The sequence below is a fragment of the Callospermophilus lateralis genome, chromosome 12, assembly GCF_048772815.1.
Source record: "Callospermophilus lateralis isolate mCalLat2 chromosome 12, mCalLat2.hap1, whole genome shotgun sequence".
NCBI classification, from domain to species: Eukaryota; Metazoa; Chordata; class Mammalia; order Rodentia; family Sciuridae; genus Callospermophilus; species Callospermophilus lateralis.
In genome coordinates, this window is record NC_135316.1 from 25,734,611 (window position 1) to 25,752,208 (window position 17,598).

General features: G+C 38.8%; 1 protein-coding gene and 1 pseudogene across 1 annotated transcript in view; both read right to left on the reverse strand.

The window, feature by feature from the left end:
• Positions 1-1,049: 1,049 nt before the first annotated feature.
• LOC143411819 (fructose-2,6-bisphosphatase TIGAR-like) lies at positions 1,050-17,417 on the reverse strand (annotated as a pseudogene).
• Positions 17,418-17,437: 20 nt separating this feature from the next.
• The window catches only part of LOC143411820 (dual specificity tyrosine-phosphorylation-regulated kinase 4-like), a 51,162-nt gene continuing 51,001 nt past the window's right edge, over positions 17,438-17,598 (reverse strand). The window contains exon 13 of the mRNA XM_077110704.1: positions 17,438-17,506. Within this exon, the coding sequence (XP_076966819.1) occupies positions 17,438-17,506 (69 nt within the window). The remainder of the gene's footprint in view (positions 17,507-17,598) is intronic.

Below are 17,598 nucleotides of genomic sequence, written 5' to 3' on the forward strand. Positions count from 1 at the left end.
TAGACAAGGACTTTTGAAGGACCAAGCTGATGTCCAAATTAGGTTAGTCAAAATTCCTTTCCTCAAGCGCCATCTAGTGGAAAGCAGAGGTAACTTCATTTGTACCTTCCACCAAAAACCACAGTTGCCCTATGCTTTTCAATAAAGCTCCCTCTAGGTTCTGAGGTTCCCACATAGTTCATAGTTCCCTTTCTCTGGAGCCTTCCCCAAACTGGAAATTCTTCAGCCTACAGGTTAAAGAAGAAGCAAGTGGATAGTGGTCTTTACTCTCTGAGTCAAACTTCTTTTGGGGACTTTCTTGGCTTCCACTGACTTTGTGTTTTACAAGATAGAAGAGCACACTGCTCTTTTACCTTCTGCCCAGAGCTTCCATCTGTGATGTGTTTTAGTCAAATGATGTCTTAACCTCCTCCCCCAGGTTGTTCTGCACTCATAATCTGCATTCATCTACATTTCAAGCCCTCTTGAACAACAACAACAAAAAAAATCCAACAGCTTGTTTCTAAGTAAAAGATTTTAGTGTCATTTTATCATTTTACTTTATATATAGACTTATAATGGTATGAATTTTCCATTTAAAGAACTTTTCTTTCAAAATATAACAGTAACTATAAATATGCAATGGGAAATATAAATAGTTCTTTCAAGACTTGGATGTGATAGTAAAAAATATACATTATCTTACCAAGAATCAATCAATGAAATAGGCTAATTTTTTCATTAAAGAACAAACACACAAACAAACATTTTTTAAAAGGGGAAAAAATTTCTATAACAAGGATGTGAATCCCCCAACTTGCAACACTGAGTTCCTTCCATTTATCACTCAGAGATGGGATCAAGCAGGGTGGAAAACGCAGGCTGCACTCAAGACAACATAAGTCAATTCTAAATGGCTTTCCACTACTGTGTGATGTGGCTGACATTCCAGAAGAGTTTATAATATGATGTTTAACTATTTCCGAATTAGCACTAGCAAAGGACGGAAATAAAGTAAGCCAAAGGCACTCCCTTCAGAAGCTCAAAACTGTTAGAATTTTGACGCAGATCTAAACTGAGAGTGTTTTGGTCACTTCGTTTAGATGATCCTGTAGGTTCATACAAACTCACTTCGGTGTAGGTTCTTTTCCTTTCTCAAAGCTTATGATGAAGAGACTGATCCCAGTATTGGAACTGACTGATGAAAGTTCAAATTTTCTCGTGATGCTGGCAAGGAACACTTAAGGTCAGTCAGAAAATAACCAAACAGGCTTCTCATGTAAGCACCATGACTCACGACTGAGACACTGGCCACTAATCCTGGAGCGCCACTGTCGGAATTAACTTCAGAGCTGTAGTTTGTTTCTAAAGGAAATATCTCTGCCAAAGAAGTTTCTAGATTGTTGCTTGGAGCTCCTGGAGAAAACTGTTGCTTTTGATCTGCTTCTTTCAGGATTAGCTGACACAGAAATTCAAAAAACTGTTTTCCACGCATTTCCATCTTATAAGGAAAGAAAGAAAATGTGAAATAAACGAACATTAATGATCTCCTGAAAACATAAGCATGACATAACTGCCTGCTTTTCTAATGGGTCAATGTAAGGACACCTACGTAGATGAATCTCAATCTATATTTCCGATCATTCAATTGGGGATTTCACAGGTAGAAGAAAGTGCCTACCATATTTCTGGAGGCAAACCAGGGATACAGATGAGTAGGATATTGTTCTAATTCCTGACTTCAGAGCACTAGGTTAAGGAAATCTACAAGTGAACAGAAAGCCATAAAATCATGTTCACCAAGAAACTATGTGGCACTTCAATTCAGCTGGAACAACAACAAATCTTTTTCTTACTAAGGTAATAGAGTTTATCAGAAAATCACAAAGATAAAGAATAGAGGGAAAATTATCAATAACACAATTCAAGGATGATGACTTATTAGAAGCGTGAGCACTTGAGGATGTCACTCAAGAGCTGCTGGGCAGCAGTGGCCAGAGGTCATGTTCAGAATGACCTGACCCTTGAGTGATTGGCTTAGTCCCCCTGAACACCACTGCTGCTCGCTACTGCTTCACAAACAATTTTTTCTTAGATGTGCCATAAAAGAATAGATCTCCTTAAATTCATGATCAGTAATGGCTGCTAACTTAGCAGCAAATGAGAAAGAGAGGATGCCTTAAAAAGAAAAAAAGAAATAACATCATGCAGAGTTGTGTTATAAACAAAGCAACTTTTGAATTGCTTGGCTAAAATTCACAAACGTCTAACTTACAAGTGAGTCAGATTCAGCCATTCTGACAATGTTAAGTCCCCCAACTTGGCAACTCGGGTCAGTGGTACGTACATACCTGGTCTAACGTCTCTCCTCCGGGAGGTGTAAAGAAAGGGCATTCCTCCCCAGCTTCTTTGGCCATGTTCCTCAGGTCACTTAGAGGCTTGCCTTCCGCAGCCCCATATTTCTGTCATGGTCCAACAGACAAAGGTGCCTCAGGTGAATTTACAAGACAACAATTCAGTTCAGACTTTTGGCCAATTGAGATGGCTCCATGAATAAGCTTAGTTTCCTATATTATTTTAGTATCCTCTCTCTTCCTGATAACATATTCAGTATCAGTAGGAGGCCATGAAGCCTTAGAAAATACAACAGAAACCTGAGTGGTACACTATGTCCAAAGAGGGTTGTATGGAAGAAGTCACTGAAGCTAAGTAGACGGCGGGGCTTTACTGAATAAATACAAGGTCAGGCTCAGACTCCTGGGCTAGAGAACACATGCAAGGCACCGTGCTGGCCACCTCCCATCCACACACTCTCTCACTTGGTCTTAATAAGAGAATTCTGAAGCAGGTATAAAAGTATTCCTCCACGTTTATAAGGGAGGAAGCTGAGTTTCAAGGAGGTTAAACAAATAGCCTCACTTTCACAGACAACAGCAAAGTTAAAATCCAAGTCCAAATTGCTAGCTTCCTAGGCGCATGAAGACTGAGCCCAAGCACAGGACATACAAGTCACAAATCAAATCAAAGGGCCAAGAAACATGGGGAAACTACCTCATTAGGAATCCCAAGAATGTAAAAATTAAATGGCATCATTTTTCAGCTATTGCATTGTAAAATTAAAGAAACAGAAAACATCAAGTGTGGCTTGGAAATATTTTCTCCTAGACCACTCATGGGAATATAAGTTGACATGGCTTTTTGAAACACCATTTAAACTAGGCAATTTAGAGTTAATATAAGAAAAAGTACACACTCAGCAATGTCCATTTCTAGAAGTATGTTATATGGGTGTACCAAGAATGAACAGCAAAAATATTTATTTTAACATTATTTACATCAGCAGAAAATCTAGTCACAACCTGGATGCTAATTAGTAGTTGCTGGGTTATATAAATTACATAATATCCATTAAGTCACTAATTAGGTGATTATATCAAGGTGCATTTACAGGCACTGAAAAGCAGTCAGTACACAATAAATGAGAAATGCTAGTTTAAAAGCAATACAAAGAAATCCATTTAGAAAAATGCACAAGTAGGGGGAAAAAAATCAGGAACACACATACCAAAAATGTTCACAGTGTTTATCTGGGGTTAGTATAGATTTTAACTGTATTTCTCCCCAAGTCACTTTTAATTCCTTATACGGATAATGGGTTGCTTGCATAATAATGAATTTAAAGAAAAAAAAACTGTTATAGTTTGCACAGATGATGCCAAAAGATCCTCATACCATCATCAGATAGAAATCCGTGAGTAAAATACCATTTTATAAGAATAAATGCATGTTTTGCTATGAAGTCAGCCATTCTTGCAATCCTCATTGCCAAATTCACATGTCTCCAGGTATATACAAAGCAATCTCTATTACAAAAGGGATCAGTAAGAATTATCACTTGCTTTGATTTCAGAGGAATGGAAACCTTCCTTTATTAAGTATCCTGAGAGCCACCATGAAGCAAACTGGGACTGAGGCCACAGGGCTGAGCCCACCTGTGCAGAGACCAGTGTGGTGAGCTGCTGACCAAGGAGCACAGTGGAGAAAACAAAGGACACAGGCACACCTGTGGAGATGACTCCTACGGATGGGGGAATCAGAGGGCCAAAGCCTGACAGGTGAGTAGAAACTGGCAGATCGGGGAGCAGAGTGGAGCACAGGCCAGAAGTTCATGAGGCTGGCTCTTTTGCCAGAAGCATTTGGGTCATTCAGAGAAGAGACTGAGAGGCCCGTGATCAGTGTTCCAGAGTATGAACTGCAGGGCTGGGTGGCTATGTGATCGGGGGCATAGACTTGACTTCTGTGTGCTTTGATGTCTGCCATCTATAAAATGTGAATTAAAACGTGAGGTTTTTCAGTCTTCACATAGTAGGTTATAAGGCTGAATGAATTTGCAGTGCTTGGAAAGAATGCTAGCAGGTGGCAAACACCATGCCAACGCCCAACCAGTACTCTGAGACTACAACGTGAAGTACCAGGGAGGAAGAGAAGGCAAGGAGGTGACAGATGAGTTTACACAGTACCTTGGGACCCAAGAGAATTAGTGAACCGTTCTGCAAAGGATTATTCAGGTTGCAGTTGGAGATTAGGTTTGAAAAGAAAATGCAAGACAGGAAACAAGAGAATGACTATCACAGGGACTGAGGTAGGAGATGACACTGGGCTGCTCCAGGATGGCCGCAGGGGTTTGCAGAGAACACATGTAGGACTGCCTGTGGTAGGTGGTGGGACATAAGAGACAAAGAGCCAAAAATGAATGGCTCAACCAATAGGGTAAAGAGGAGCAGCCTGGGGTAAAGGAAAACACCCACTGAGCAGAAACAGGTGCAGAGCATATAAACCAGAAACCCACAGTAGGCAGTCTGAGAGTGAACATGCAGCTCAGGTAAGAGATCTCAGCTGATCACAAATTTAGAAACCATTGGGATTTCACCAACTAAAACCATAGGAGATGAAATCACTCCAGGAACAGAGCACAGAGTGAGAATGGTGGCCACGCCCACTGATGATGCTTTCTCCTACTGTATGATGACAGGTGTGCTCAGGGTCCAGAGGTCTGAACATCTTGAAGAGTCTGAGCCCTGGTTCTCAGGCACAGACTGAGCCCTTTGTGCAGCCTTGACGATGTAGCTCTAAGATCCATTCTTAACAATAACAGAGAACACATGCAAGTTATGGGAACCCATTCTGTAAAAATCCCCTCCACATTCTGTTACATTTCTGCCCAGGTGAAGAAGAGATTCATGAGGTGGCAGGGATGCTAACGGGCTTACAGGTTAGTATTAGAGAGCACAATAAAAATCAAGGCTGCTCTAGGAGACTTGGATTCAAATCTAATGATTTGACTGTATGACTTTGCTAGCTTCAGGAAGACCCATTTCTGGCCTACAAAATGGGCAGGAGAAAAATCTATTCATACCTGTCAAGGGAGGAGTAGGACTGAGAGGTGAGAACTTTTCACCTTTTACTCTAAACTCTTGTATATTGTTTCAAGTTTTTACAAGTATCTCCTTTTATGATTCAAGAGGCTTATTCCATCTTATCTCATAAAATTTTAGTAATTTAAAATGTGCTACATACAGGCTGGGTGTGTGGATCAGTGGTAGAGCACTTGCCTAATATGTGCAAGGCCCTGGGTTTGACACCCAGCAAAACACACACACACACACACACACACACACACACACACACACACATGTGTACTATGAGAATATATAAAAGAATATGTGACTTATTTAGTAGACCCCAGTAGAACTACACTTAATTTTTAGCCACATAACAAAATGAGGTGGCTAGCTGAAATTTTATGATAAAGCACGATGTATAAATACTGCTGTTTGGATCAGGCATGTCCCCCCAGTGCTCATGAGTTTAAGAACTGATCCCCAGTGCCAATGTTCAAGAGGTGGGGCTTTGGGGAAGTGACTGGCTCATGAGGACTCTGACCTCATTGGTGGATTGATCCAGGGATAACTGAATGGGAGGTTGTGGACGCTAGGCAGGTAGGCCTGTGTGGAGGAAGTAGGTTACTGGGGACTATATTTTTCCCTTGGGAACTATATTTTGTTCCTGGCCCCGCCTCTCTCTATCCGTCCCCTCCCCCACCCTCTCTCTTCATCTTGGCTACCATGAGGTGAGCAGCTTTCCTCCGTATGATATTCTCACTCATCTCAGTTCCAAAGCAATGGAACCAGCCAACCATGGACTGGTACTTCTGAAACCATAAGCCAAAATAAATCTTTTTTCTATGTTGTTTTTCTCAGGTTATTTGTCACAGCAATGAAAATCTGGCATACACAATAAATAAGTCACTTACCCTTTCTCGAAGTCTTGAATCATACTGTACTGTCATATCTTTGCAAAACAGGTTATGCTTCAAAATCCCATGCATGGTCTGCAAAGCAAAACACAACTGTTTCTTATACAAATGTTAATCACTATGAAACGTCAACACAATACATGACACTTTCATTAATTAAAAAATATAATAAGACCAAAGAACAAGCAATAAATTTCCCGTGTAAATGCTGCCTCTTGGGCTGGGGATGTCTCTAGTGATATAGAACTTGCCTAGCATGCACAGGGTTCCTTCCCTAGCAACACAAAAACCAACCAACAATAACAAATGGTCCCCCTTCTGTTCTGCTCCTCCTTTTGTCTCTCCATGACTGACTCTGGTATTTTCTGCTAAACAATCTCTTAGTTCACATGTTAGCAAACTATAGCCCACAAGCCAAATCCAAACTGTCAGCTGCTTTGTAAATAAAGTTTTATTGGAACACAGACACAAGTTCCACATAAGTATTGTCTCTGGCTGCTTTCACACTCCAACAGTAGGGGGTGAACAGTTGTGACAGAGAGCTCAGAGCCCACAAGATCTAAAGTATGTATCACGTGGCTCCTTATAGAAAAGGTTGGCTAACCTGTTCCATTTCCTAAATCTCCACTCAAGTGTCTAAACTGCTATCTAACATCCATTAGCCTCAACTGCAGTGCTATTTTTGGTTCTAGAATTTGAACTTTTGTTTTAAATTTACTGTTTACAGTTCTCTGCTGAGATTCTGGGTCATCGCTCATTTGTGTGTAACATGGGTGTGTTACTCCTGTGGCTGTTTTGTCTTTTATTTTGCTCATTTGTGGCCATGTTTCCTTCTTTCAGTTTATCTGGCTACTTTTAGTGGACATAAAACACTGTATTTGCAAAACTACAGAAATTGTTTAAATCCATTTCTACCTTGCATTTTCACCCCCTCCCCGTAAGTTAGACATTATCATTACTGTCATATACGTGTTGTATTTCTTTGTGTTTATCTATGCTATGAACCTTTGCCAATTTCTTTGCTCACTGATCTTTTTCTGAAACTCGGACCTTCCTTCTAGAATTATTTTCAATATTTTTTTGAAAATGCCTTGAGGGTCTGTTTGTCTGAACGGTCTTCACCTGTTTTCTAGAAAAAGGTTTAAAACCCTAGGTTAATCCTTGCCCTCTCTCAGCATACTGAAGAGGATGTTACTGACATTGACAGATCTGTAGACAGCCTAACTGCTTCACTAGTGAATGATGTTTGTCTTCCTTATTCTTTGGAATCTTGGCTTGGCTACGATGAATACAGAGGTGGATTTCTTTTGTATTTACCAATTGGGACTGCTTACACTTTCTGGAGCTGAGATCCACTGTCTTTTAATGATTCTGTAAGACCAGCTATGACCTCTTTGAATATTGCCTCATCCTCAACTCTCTGACGATTCCTCTTGAAAGACATTACAACTTCCTATCATGTTCCTCACATCTTAAATCAGTCATGTATGTCACCCTTAGGTTTACTGTCTTAACAATCATGTCAGCTGTGTGTAATCGGTAACTCAATATGTTCACTGAGGTTTTGGCTAACTTATTCCATGCATTAAATTGACTTTATTGATACATAATTTACAACAGTAAAATACACCTATTTTAAGTCTACAGTTCATTTGAGTTTTGACAAATGTATGCACCCACCTAAGTGCTAAAAATTAAAATACAGAAAGAATTTTATCACCCCAAAATATATCTTCATACCCATGCCAGTAAATCCTTCTCACCCCTGGCCCAAGCAATCACTGAATTGCTTTATGTAACTCTACATCAGTCTTTTACCAGAGTTTCATATAAACAGAATCATGTATTATGTTCTCTTTAGTGCCTGATTTCCTTTGTTTAGCATGTTTTTGAGAGACTCATCCATGTTGATGCCTATCTAGTGTTCCATCTTCAGTGCTGAGTTGTATTCCACTATATGAACACACCACAGTTCATTTGTTCATTTACCTCCTGATAAACACAGAGTCTATTATATGGCTGTTACAAACAAAAGTCCTACTGAACAATGGTGCACAAGTCTTTATGCAGACATACGTTCTTATTTCTCTTGGATAAGTCTCTGGGACTAAAACTGCCGGGTAACAATAAGCATATGTTAAACTATTTTCCAAAGTAGTTGGTTTCTTTTACATTCTCACCTGCATTGTGTGACTTTTAGATACTCTAAAATCTCTTCACGTTTTAGTCATTCAAATGTTATGTACAGTGGTATCTCAACTGTGGTTGTAATTTGCATTTATGTGACAATCGAGGATGCCGAGCATCTTTTCATTTGTATCATTTTTATTGTCCTTGCATGTATCTTCTTTTATGAAGTTCCTGTTCTAATTAAAATCTTTTGTCCCTTTTAAAGTTTGTCTAATTATTGAGGAGAAAGAATTCATACGCACACAGTGTCATATATATATGTACATATATACACACACATATATGTACATATGATGTATACATTATTTACATATAATACACTTATTTATACTTTCCTTCCAATCTGTGGTTTGCCTTTTCATTTTACAAATGGTACTTGCAAAGAACAGACAACTTTTACTCGAATAAAATCCAGTTTATATAATCAATTTCAAACTAGTTTTTGTGTGTGGTGCAAGGTAAGGGTTGACGTTCATGTTCGTTGTGTTAGCACCATTATTGAAAAGACTATCTTTATCTAATAAATTACTCTAGGACCTTTGTCAAAATCCTACTGACCACAAACACAAAACCAATAATTTACTATATAAGTGTGGCTCTGTTTTTGGCCTCTCCAATTTTGCTTGGAAAAAAAAAAAAAGTCTTCTTTTTAGTTTTCAAAGTATTTTCAATCTTTACACCTTCAGAATATATTTCGAAAAATTCCTGTAGAATTCCTACTCTTGCCTCCTCTTCCCCATTTTCCTCTCAGGACTCCCAACCAATATGTGTGTTGGATTGTCTGACACTGTTCCATACATTGCTGAGACTGTTTATCTTCCTATTTTAGTCTTTCTTTCTTTCTGCTCCGTAGTAAATTCAGAATGTTCTGTTGCTAAGTCTTCATGTTCAATGACCTCTTTTACAGTGCCTACCCTGTTAGTCCCATCTTGTGACATTTTTATTTCAGGATATCATATTTTTCATCTCTAGATCAATCTGATTCTTTTTTTAAATTCTAATTTGCTCTATACGACAGCAGAACGTGTTACAATTCATATTACACATATGGAGCTCAACCTGGTTCCTTTTTAAGATTTTTGGTTTTTAATCGTCTATTTCTCTCATTTTTCTTCCTTATTCACTGCTAGGAAGTGATCATTCTGGAATCACTACTGCGTGCCCTGTTTATTCCACAAAACCCCTGCACGCTGACTAGTGGGGACTCACGTGCTTTCCCACCCTCTGTGAGCTCTAGGAATCACTCCACTTTTCCCTCCCCAGGAACCAGTCTCTCCTCTGCAGCTGTGTCTTGCTTGTTCTCATGCGGTGTCATTCCACCCATATGCAGATAAAAGTCTCCCTAAGAGTTTCTTTTTGGTTGAATTTTTAAAAATTTGTTCATTTCAGTTATCCATGACAGAAGAACGTATTTTGACATATTTAAGCAGACTGCTATGTATACTTCTAGAGTTCTTTCTCTGTCTAGCTCTTCTACTTCTCTGAACCTCAAATTTTAGTCACCTAATATCCCCAAATTCCACGGTTTCCCTCCTCAAATCATGGGGACCACCGAGCTCTATTTTGTGCCCCTACCAGAGTCTGGAAATGGCTTTGGATAATCCTGGGGCTCAGCTTATTTGTTCCACCTCATCTAGGCATCACAGAGCCATGATGCCCGGAGTCCAAGGCCTCACTTACTGTATTTTATTCGAGTAAAAGTTGTCTGTTCTTTGCAAGTACCATTTGTAAAATGAAAAGGCAAACCACAGATTGGAAAAAAATTATAAGTAAGTGTAATATATGTATATAATATATACATATATATAATAACATATACTTTTTTTAGTTGTAGATGAACACAATACCTCTATTTATTTATTTATATGCAGTACTGAGGATCAGACTCAGTGCCACACATGTGCTAGTCTTCCACTGAGCCACAACCCCAGCCCCACTGAGATTTTGCACTTATTGTTGAGTTTTCTAGTTATTTACACAGGGAGGTAAATTCCAATCCTATTATTTCCTCATGGTTAGTCACAAAAGTCTCCTTCCATTGAGTTTTAACAAGTTGATTTGGTTCTTTTTCATAAAATCTGGGTGTCATTTTTATAGAGATCTGTTCTCAAAAGACATTTACATCATGTCACATATTTATGGAGTCAGAATGTTTTTTTACTCTGTCTGGCTTTTCTATTATCTGATGTGACTGTGGGTTGATCTCCTGCCTGTCATTTCTCCTGGATTTTTCCTGATACCTTATTTTTATTTTTTTGTTAAGCATTTTTTTCCAAAGCTACTCTAGCTTAAAAATAAAACAAAAACAAAAAACCCAAAAAACAAACAAACAAACAAAAAACTAAGTTCAACGAGAAGAAAAGGAAAGAGTTCACATGGAGATGAGAGAGTGGGGAGAAGGTGCTGTCTATGTGATTTAATTCCCTGCGGGCTCTGGTGGCAGATCTTTCAAGCTTATACTCTTGAGACTTGGGACCTCTTAGCCTAAACCTTCACCCTACACTCACCTGCTTTGCCCGTGTGAGGTCGCAGGAGAAAGCATGAGTAAACCTCACTTTACTCATAAATCTACCAGCACCAGCCGCTTGTTTAAATCCAGTCTCTGAAAGAGGTTCATCTATTCCTTGTCCTGTGGTGAAACAAAGCATTCAAAAACATAACTGAGGGGTACAAATAAAGCCACATATAAGAGAACAGAAACTGTGCCTATCTCTATTTTAATGAAAAGTTTCCTCGAGCACTTTTCTACACGACATTTCAGAGAGCCAAGGAGCCGACAGTACCTACTGTGAAGTTAAGCTGATTCTATCAAGGCTCAGATTCAAATGTTTTCCAAAAGAGTTGTTTGCCTGCTGGGAATAAGGTGATACTAACAACATCTCGGTTTTAGCTCTTCCCTCTTTTGTGTTTGCCCATGTCCTCATTGGTTGCATTTTATAAATGGTGACTCTGACCCTACATGTGCTGCTATCATTACCATAAGAGTTTTGCCTTCTATATCTCCATTGTCCAAATGTTCAATATTATAATGATGGTACTTCTTTCTTCCCTGCCCCCTTCCCTTTCTTTTTCGTTTAAAAAAAACAAAAATCAAAAAACAAAAAACAACACTATGAAACCTACACTTCCTTCCAGGAGAAAAAGCAGATTGGACACTGAGAAGGGACTTATTATTTCAGAATAAGTGATGTATGCTTGGTGTGAGTGGGCTCATAGAATGCAAGGAAATCCCCAAGGTACGAAGCCAAGCCATCAAAGACCCCTGGGCTGAAATGTGAAAAGTGATATGGAAATTTGGAGTTGCTGCAACATCAGCTCAGGTTGGAAGGGTTTCTGGAGGAGGCCTGCTCATAAGACAGCAAGGTGGGAGGACCAAACTGCACTGAAGCAAGGGGTCCTGGAAGGAGGCTACTGTCATCTCAGGCCAGTGGCCAAATGCAAATCCTGCTCAGAACAAACCACTCACAACAGAGAATAACAAGCTCTCCACTAATTTTAGAGCAAATAATAGGTCAGCCAAAGATTCAACACATACACAAGAAAATAATCCATAATGAATGAATGAGAGTCATAATAATGAATGAGGGTCAGCAGAAAAAAAGAACAGATTTAGAATCATTAAGAATTCACACACTGAAATCAGCAAAGAAAAGCTATGAAATTAATTATGAATAAGACATAAATGTTATAGGCAGAATATTCCTGATCACACCAGAAAGATTTCAGATGTGTTGCTCAGAGTAACAGGCATAAATTTATTAGAAGGGATAGGAAAAGGGGAGAGCGGGTCCTCTCAGGAGAAGGATGGCATGCCTCTCCTACCCTCTGATTATATTGGGGGTCCCAGAGAAGTTTCCAGAAAGACTCACCCTGACAGGCAGCAGGATGACAGCAGACTTTCAAGTTTTCTCTGCACATGGGAACTCTAGGTTGGTTTGTCCTGTGCTGAGTGGTTCTAACTGGAACTTGTTCTTAGAGATGTTATGGTTAGGGGAATTATCCTTACCTTTCAGTGTTCTGGGATCTGTCTGTGGAAGGGTCACAAAATTCCCCCCTTATAGGGTAACTAATGTTTTTATTGGCATTTTAGGCCTGCATTTCTCCTGTAGATAACAGGTTGTTATGCCAGGCAGGGCTGCAGGTAAATTGCTTTTTTAAAAAAGAAACCACATGAGAGTCAGCACAGGAGACTCATTTTATAGAATTATTCCCTTAACCTCATGTTTCCACTGCTCACATCTGTCTGTTCCCTACCATAAAGACAGATTCAGAAAGATAAGCAATTAACAGAAAGCATTAAAAACAACCAGATGGCTTTCTAAAAGATAAAATAAATCTTTAATAAGGAAAAACAGAATGCTAAGAAAAGAAAAAAAAAATCCCTCAGTGGTTTGAGCGATGTGGTTGAGGGGAGGTGTAATGAACTCCAAGACAAAGCTGCACATACTACCCAGAATGCAGCCCAGATACAAGGAGAAGGAATGTGGATATCCTGTGATGAATGGGAAAGAATGAGAATTCCCCACATGCATTGTTTAGTTCAGGCTACTGTAACAAAATACCATAGATTAGATGGCTTATAAACAACAAACATTCATGTCTCACAGTGCTGGAGGCTGGAAGTTCAGGATCAGGGTGTCAGCATGGCTGGGTTCTGGTGAAGGCCTCTTCCAGGGTACAAAGTGCTGACTTCTCCCCTTATGTGCTCAAATGGCAAAAGAAGGTATAAGAGCTCTTCAGGGCCCCCTTTTAATAATCCTGCCCACAAGGGCTGCACCCTCATGACCTAATCACTCCCAAAGATTCCATCTTTCAGAGATAAAATCTTTGGAGGTATAAAATGGAGAAAATAAACATGTAAAATGGAAAACAGAGAAAATAAACATAAAGAGATGATGGCTGGGGCTGGAGATGTGGTAGTGGTAGTGCGCTCGCCTGGCATGCGTGCGGCCCGGGTTCGATCCTCAGCACCACATACAAACAAAGATGTTGTGTCTGCTGAAAACTAAAAAAATAAATATTAAAAATTCTCTCTCTCTCTCAAAAAAAAAAAAAAAAAAAAGAGATAATGGCTGAGTTTTCCAAAAATGAGAGAAGATACCCAGGTACAGATAAAGGAAACACAATGCATATCAAATAGAATAATTTTAAAAAAAACCCTCCTAGATAAACCAAATGAAAGATTTTCAGAACAGTTATAGAGAAAGACGTAAATGTAGAACGCCACTTGACGGGCCAGACTTCCTCACAGGAACAATGAAAGCCCAAATAAGAATAGATTAACATCTTCCAAGTGTTGAAGAACCATCCAACCAAAACTGTATGCACTAAGATCACCTTTACCATCAGTCTAGCCACACACAGCGGGGAACCTTTCAGAAAACATAATTCTGGAAAGAAGGTCTGAGATGCAAAAGAAGCGATGAACAGAAAAGCTAGCAAACACTCCCTGAATGACAAGTGGAGGCAATAATGTCCACATCAAGTGGTTTAAAAAAAAAAAAAGACTAAGATGACAGACAATGATAACATAAGTTCCTGTATTTTTCGAGAGAGGACATTAATGATGTTATTCTTCATTAGGTGTTGTTAGGGTGAATATCCATGTCTCCCTAAAATTGGTATTTTGGGGAGTTGGGCCTGTGGGAGATTATTAGATTTTAGGGTCAATCCCTCATGAATGTGATGAATGACCCATGAGAAGGGACAGCTCTTAGCTGGGCCTGGTGGCATACACCGGTAATCTAGTGATTCAGGAGGCTGAGGCAGGAGGATCACAAGGTGGATACCTGCCTCAGCAACCTTGCAAGATGCTGTCTCAAAATAAAAAGGGCTGGGATTGAACTCAGTGGTAGAATGCCCTAGTACAGAGGAAAAAAGAGAGAACAAAAGCATGCTCGGGCACAAGAACTCTTACTGTCTGTTCTTAGTCGTGGGAGGATGCCACCAAAAGACAGCAGTCCGCAAACCAGGAAGCAGACTGGGAAGACCTTGATCTTGGAATGGCCTCCACAGCTGTGAGGAAATAAACGTGTGGTTTCACCTGCCCAGCCCATTGTCATAAACTGACTAAAACGAGTATGAATGGGAACCATTAAAAGACAAGAAATGGTGGAACCACTAGGGAAGGTAAGACAAGCCTGAGAAATAAGGACTTAAGATATAAAAGCCAGTAAGAATAAAGAGAAAGACTATAAAAAGAAGGAGGAAAAGAACAATAAAGGAAAGAAGTTCAAACATATCAGTAACCAGAATAAAGGCAAATAGACTATTACCAGCTAAAAAGATTATGTATATTTTTTAAAGAACTAAGCATCAAACTAAGATGGGAGGAGAATTTAAAAAAAAAAGAATAAATTAAAAAATAAATGTGAACACAAAAGACTTTATTCACATTCTCAGCTTCTAATAAAGTAAGACAAAGGAGCAGTACTAAAGGACAAGGTGGTGGCAACAGATCAAAGCCAGAGAATAACTTGGGTTCAAAAGCAGGTTCATTTAAGTGTCAGACTAGTTAGTCTCCAGAAAAGGGAGTTAAGCACCCTGGGAATGAAAACCAGTTTATATTATCCCCAGGTCACTACCCCTCAAACAAAACTAAATGCTTTTATAATCACAGCACAGAAATAGCAGTTCTACCTGAAAGTTCACTCAGGATATTCTTTAAAAAGCTGAACTAGATCACAGGACAACTAAAAACTTGGGGTCCATATTAACAGAACTCAAGAGGAAGAATCAGTTCAGAATAAAATAATGAGCACACATGAGAATTAAAGCTCTTGGTTACTACTAAAACTAAAATATCTGAGCTGGAAAATACCATTAACACCAGCCAGAAAACGTCACATTTCCAAATAGGAACCATTTTAAATCTGGACAGTTATATTTTAAGGCATCTAGAACCAATATAACTTTCTAATCAGCTGACTAGGCCTCTTAGAAGCTGAATGTAAAGAGCAATTTGGAGAAGTGGTTTCTGGATTTTTTTGTTGTTGGTGGTGGTGATGCTAAGGTTTGAACTCAGGGGTACTTTATCACTGAGCTGTCCCCAGCCCTTTTTATTTTTTGAGACAGGGTCTCACTAAGTTGCTCAGGGCCTCACTAAATTGCTGAGGGTACCCTTGAACTTATGATCCTCCTACCTCAGCCTCCCAAATCACTGGGATTACAGGCCTGCATCACTAAACCCAGCTGAAGAGCTGTTGTGTCTATTTAGTTCAGTCAAGAGATTTATTCCTCTTGGTTACCAGTTGCTCTGATCATATTCTGTGGCTGTTATATACTTTATTTCTGAAATCTCAATCTAAGTCAATCCCAGTACAGTGCTGCCCCCAGGCTACCCTACCCACTGAATCTGATTAATTTGCATATCACTTTAACAACTAAAGCAGAGATTTAGAATAACAACCAGATTATACCAACCTTGAAGTACTTTCACTTTGTTCAATCTTGTTTCCCCACTAAAATAGAAAGAGGGAGGAAAAAACTTTAATATCAAGTTATGTCATTTTTGAAAAAAAGAAAACTAGCTATGAAGGGTAATGATATTTATAAACATCATCTGAATCATAACACACTTCATAATTGAACCTATAAAAATGCAATTCATTCTATAGCTCTACTGATGAGCTCAAAATTTCAAACTACCCCAAATTAAAATGTATAGATTAGGAATCAATCTTAAATAAACTGCAAGAGTATAATGCTATTTTTAAAATATTTATATATGTGCATACATTATTTTTGTTAAATAATCTTGTCAAAATAAATATATTACTCAAAATTACTTTCAAAGGCAGAACCAAAACATGAAGATCAGTCCTTATATTGCTGACCTTGAACTGAGCAAGGGAAAGGGCATTGGAATGGAATGGGAAAGAAGGAACATTTTGTAGTACTGAACACTATCCTGCAAATCACAGCACACTGAACTGAGGCTTGGACACTACAATTTTAGGAGTTAAAAAACAAAACAAATTCAAACAGCCTTGAAACAATGAGAAGGGTGAGAGGACTAGAAAAATTGGTTACCAGGTAACTGGGGAAATGGAGGTTGGAAAGGAAAGAGGAGAGGGAAGTACATGGGCAAGACCAGATGACAGGGTAGACCAATAAAAGCAATCCTCAAGTAAGTATAAAGTAGAATCAAGGAGAATTCAGTTAAAACTCTTGTGCTTTAATCAAATGTTTCTTGAGCCATGACTAGGAATACAGACTGAGTCTCTGCGTAGGCTCCTGACCATTGTGATCAATGGCTGCCTGGGGCAATGGATCTCAAACTTGAGCCTCATCAGAATTAACTGTCGGGCTTATTAAACCACAGCCCTGATGCTAGGAATACCTGCATTAACTCATATTAAAATTATTTCTAATAGAAAAGATTGTAAATATTCCAAATGTACATTGACAGGAAGTTGGTTTCCCTAACCATAGCTCAAATAACCATTTATTAATGGTTTCATTAACAAATAAATAGTGATATATCTACCTAATGGAATAATGTGTAGCAAGCAGTGTCTTTAAGAGAGATACTTAGGTAAAGATACTAATTAAATAGAAAAATCATGGTATAGAATAAAATAAAAAGAACATCACCTTTTTAGGAAGGAGGGAAATAATATTTGGATCTGCACAAGAAACACTGGAAGGATACACAATGAAACTAAGAAACAGTCATCTATGGGTGGGGAAAGAACAACAGGGAGAATTGTTTTGATTTCTAAAAATGTTTATTTATTAGCTTACAAATAAAAGTATGATAAATGAAATTACTATACATAGAACTATTTACGCCTTGGCAAAACAAATAGTACTAATTCATCATTATTTTCCAGAATTCATTTGGAATCCTAATGGACACAAAAGTGAAAATTAACCTCTACCCTGCAGATGGATCAGAAGTATCCAGGGCAAGTTTGAGGAACTCTGTCATCTCTCACCTAGAAAATGGTGTTACGCATTAGATTCACTTTGTATCTCAACCTCATAATCTTGCTGAGATGAAGAATAAAAGAACTGCTGCTAAAGTTACCAAAAATGAAACACCAGTAATTTGATAGTTTTGTAAAGGCACTTCCCACCATCTAATGATTTTGGCAAAAGGAGAAAAATAG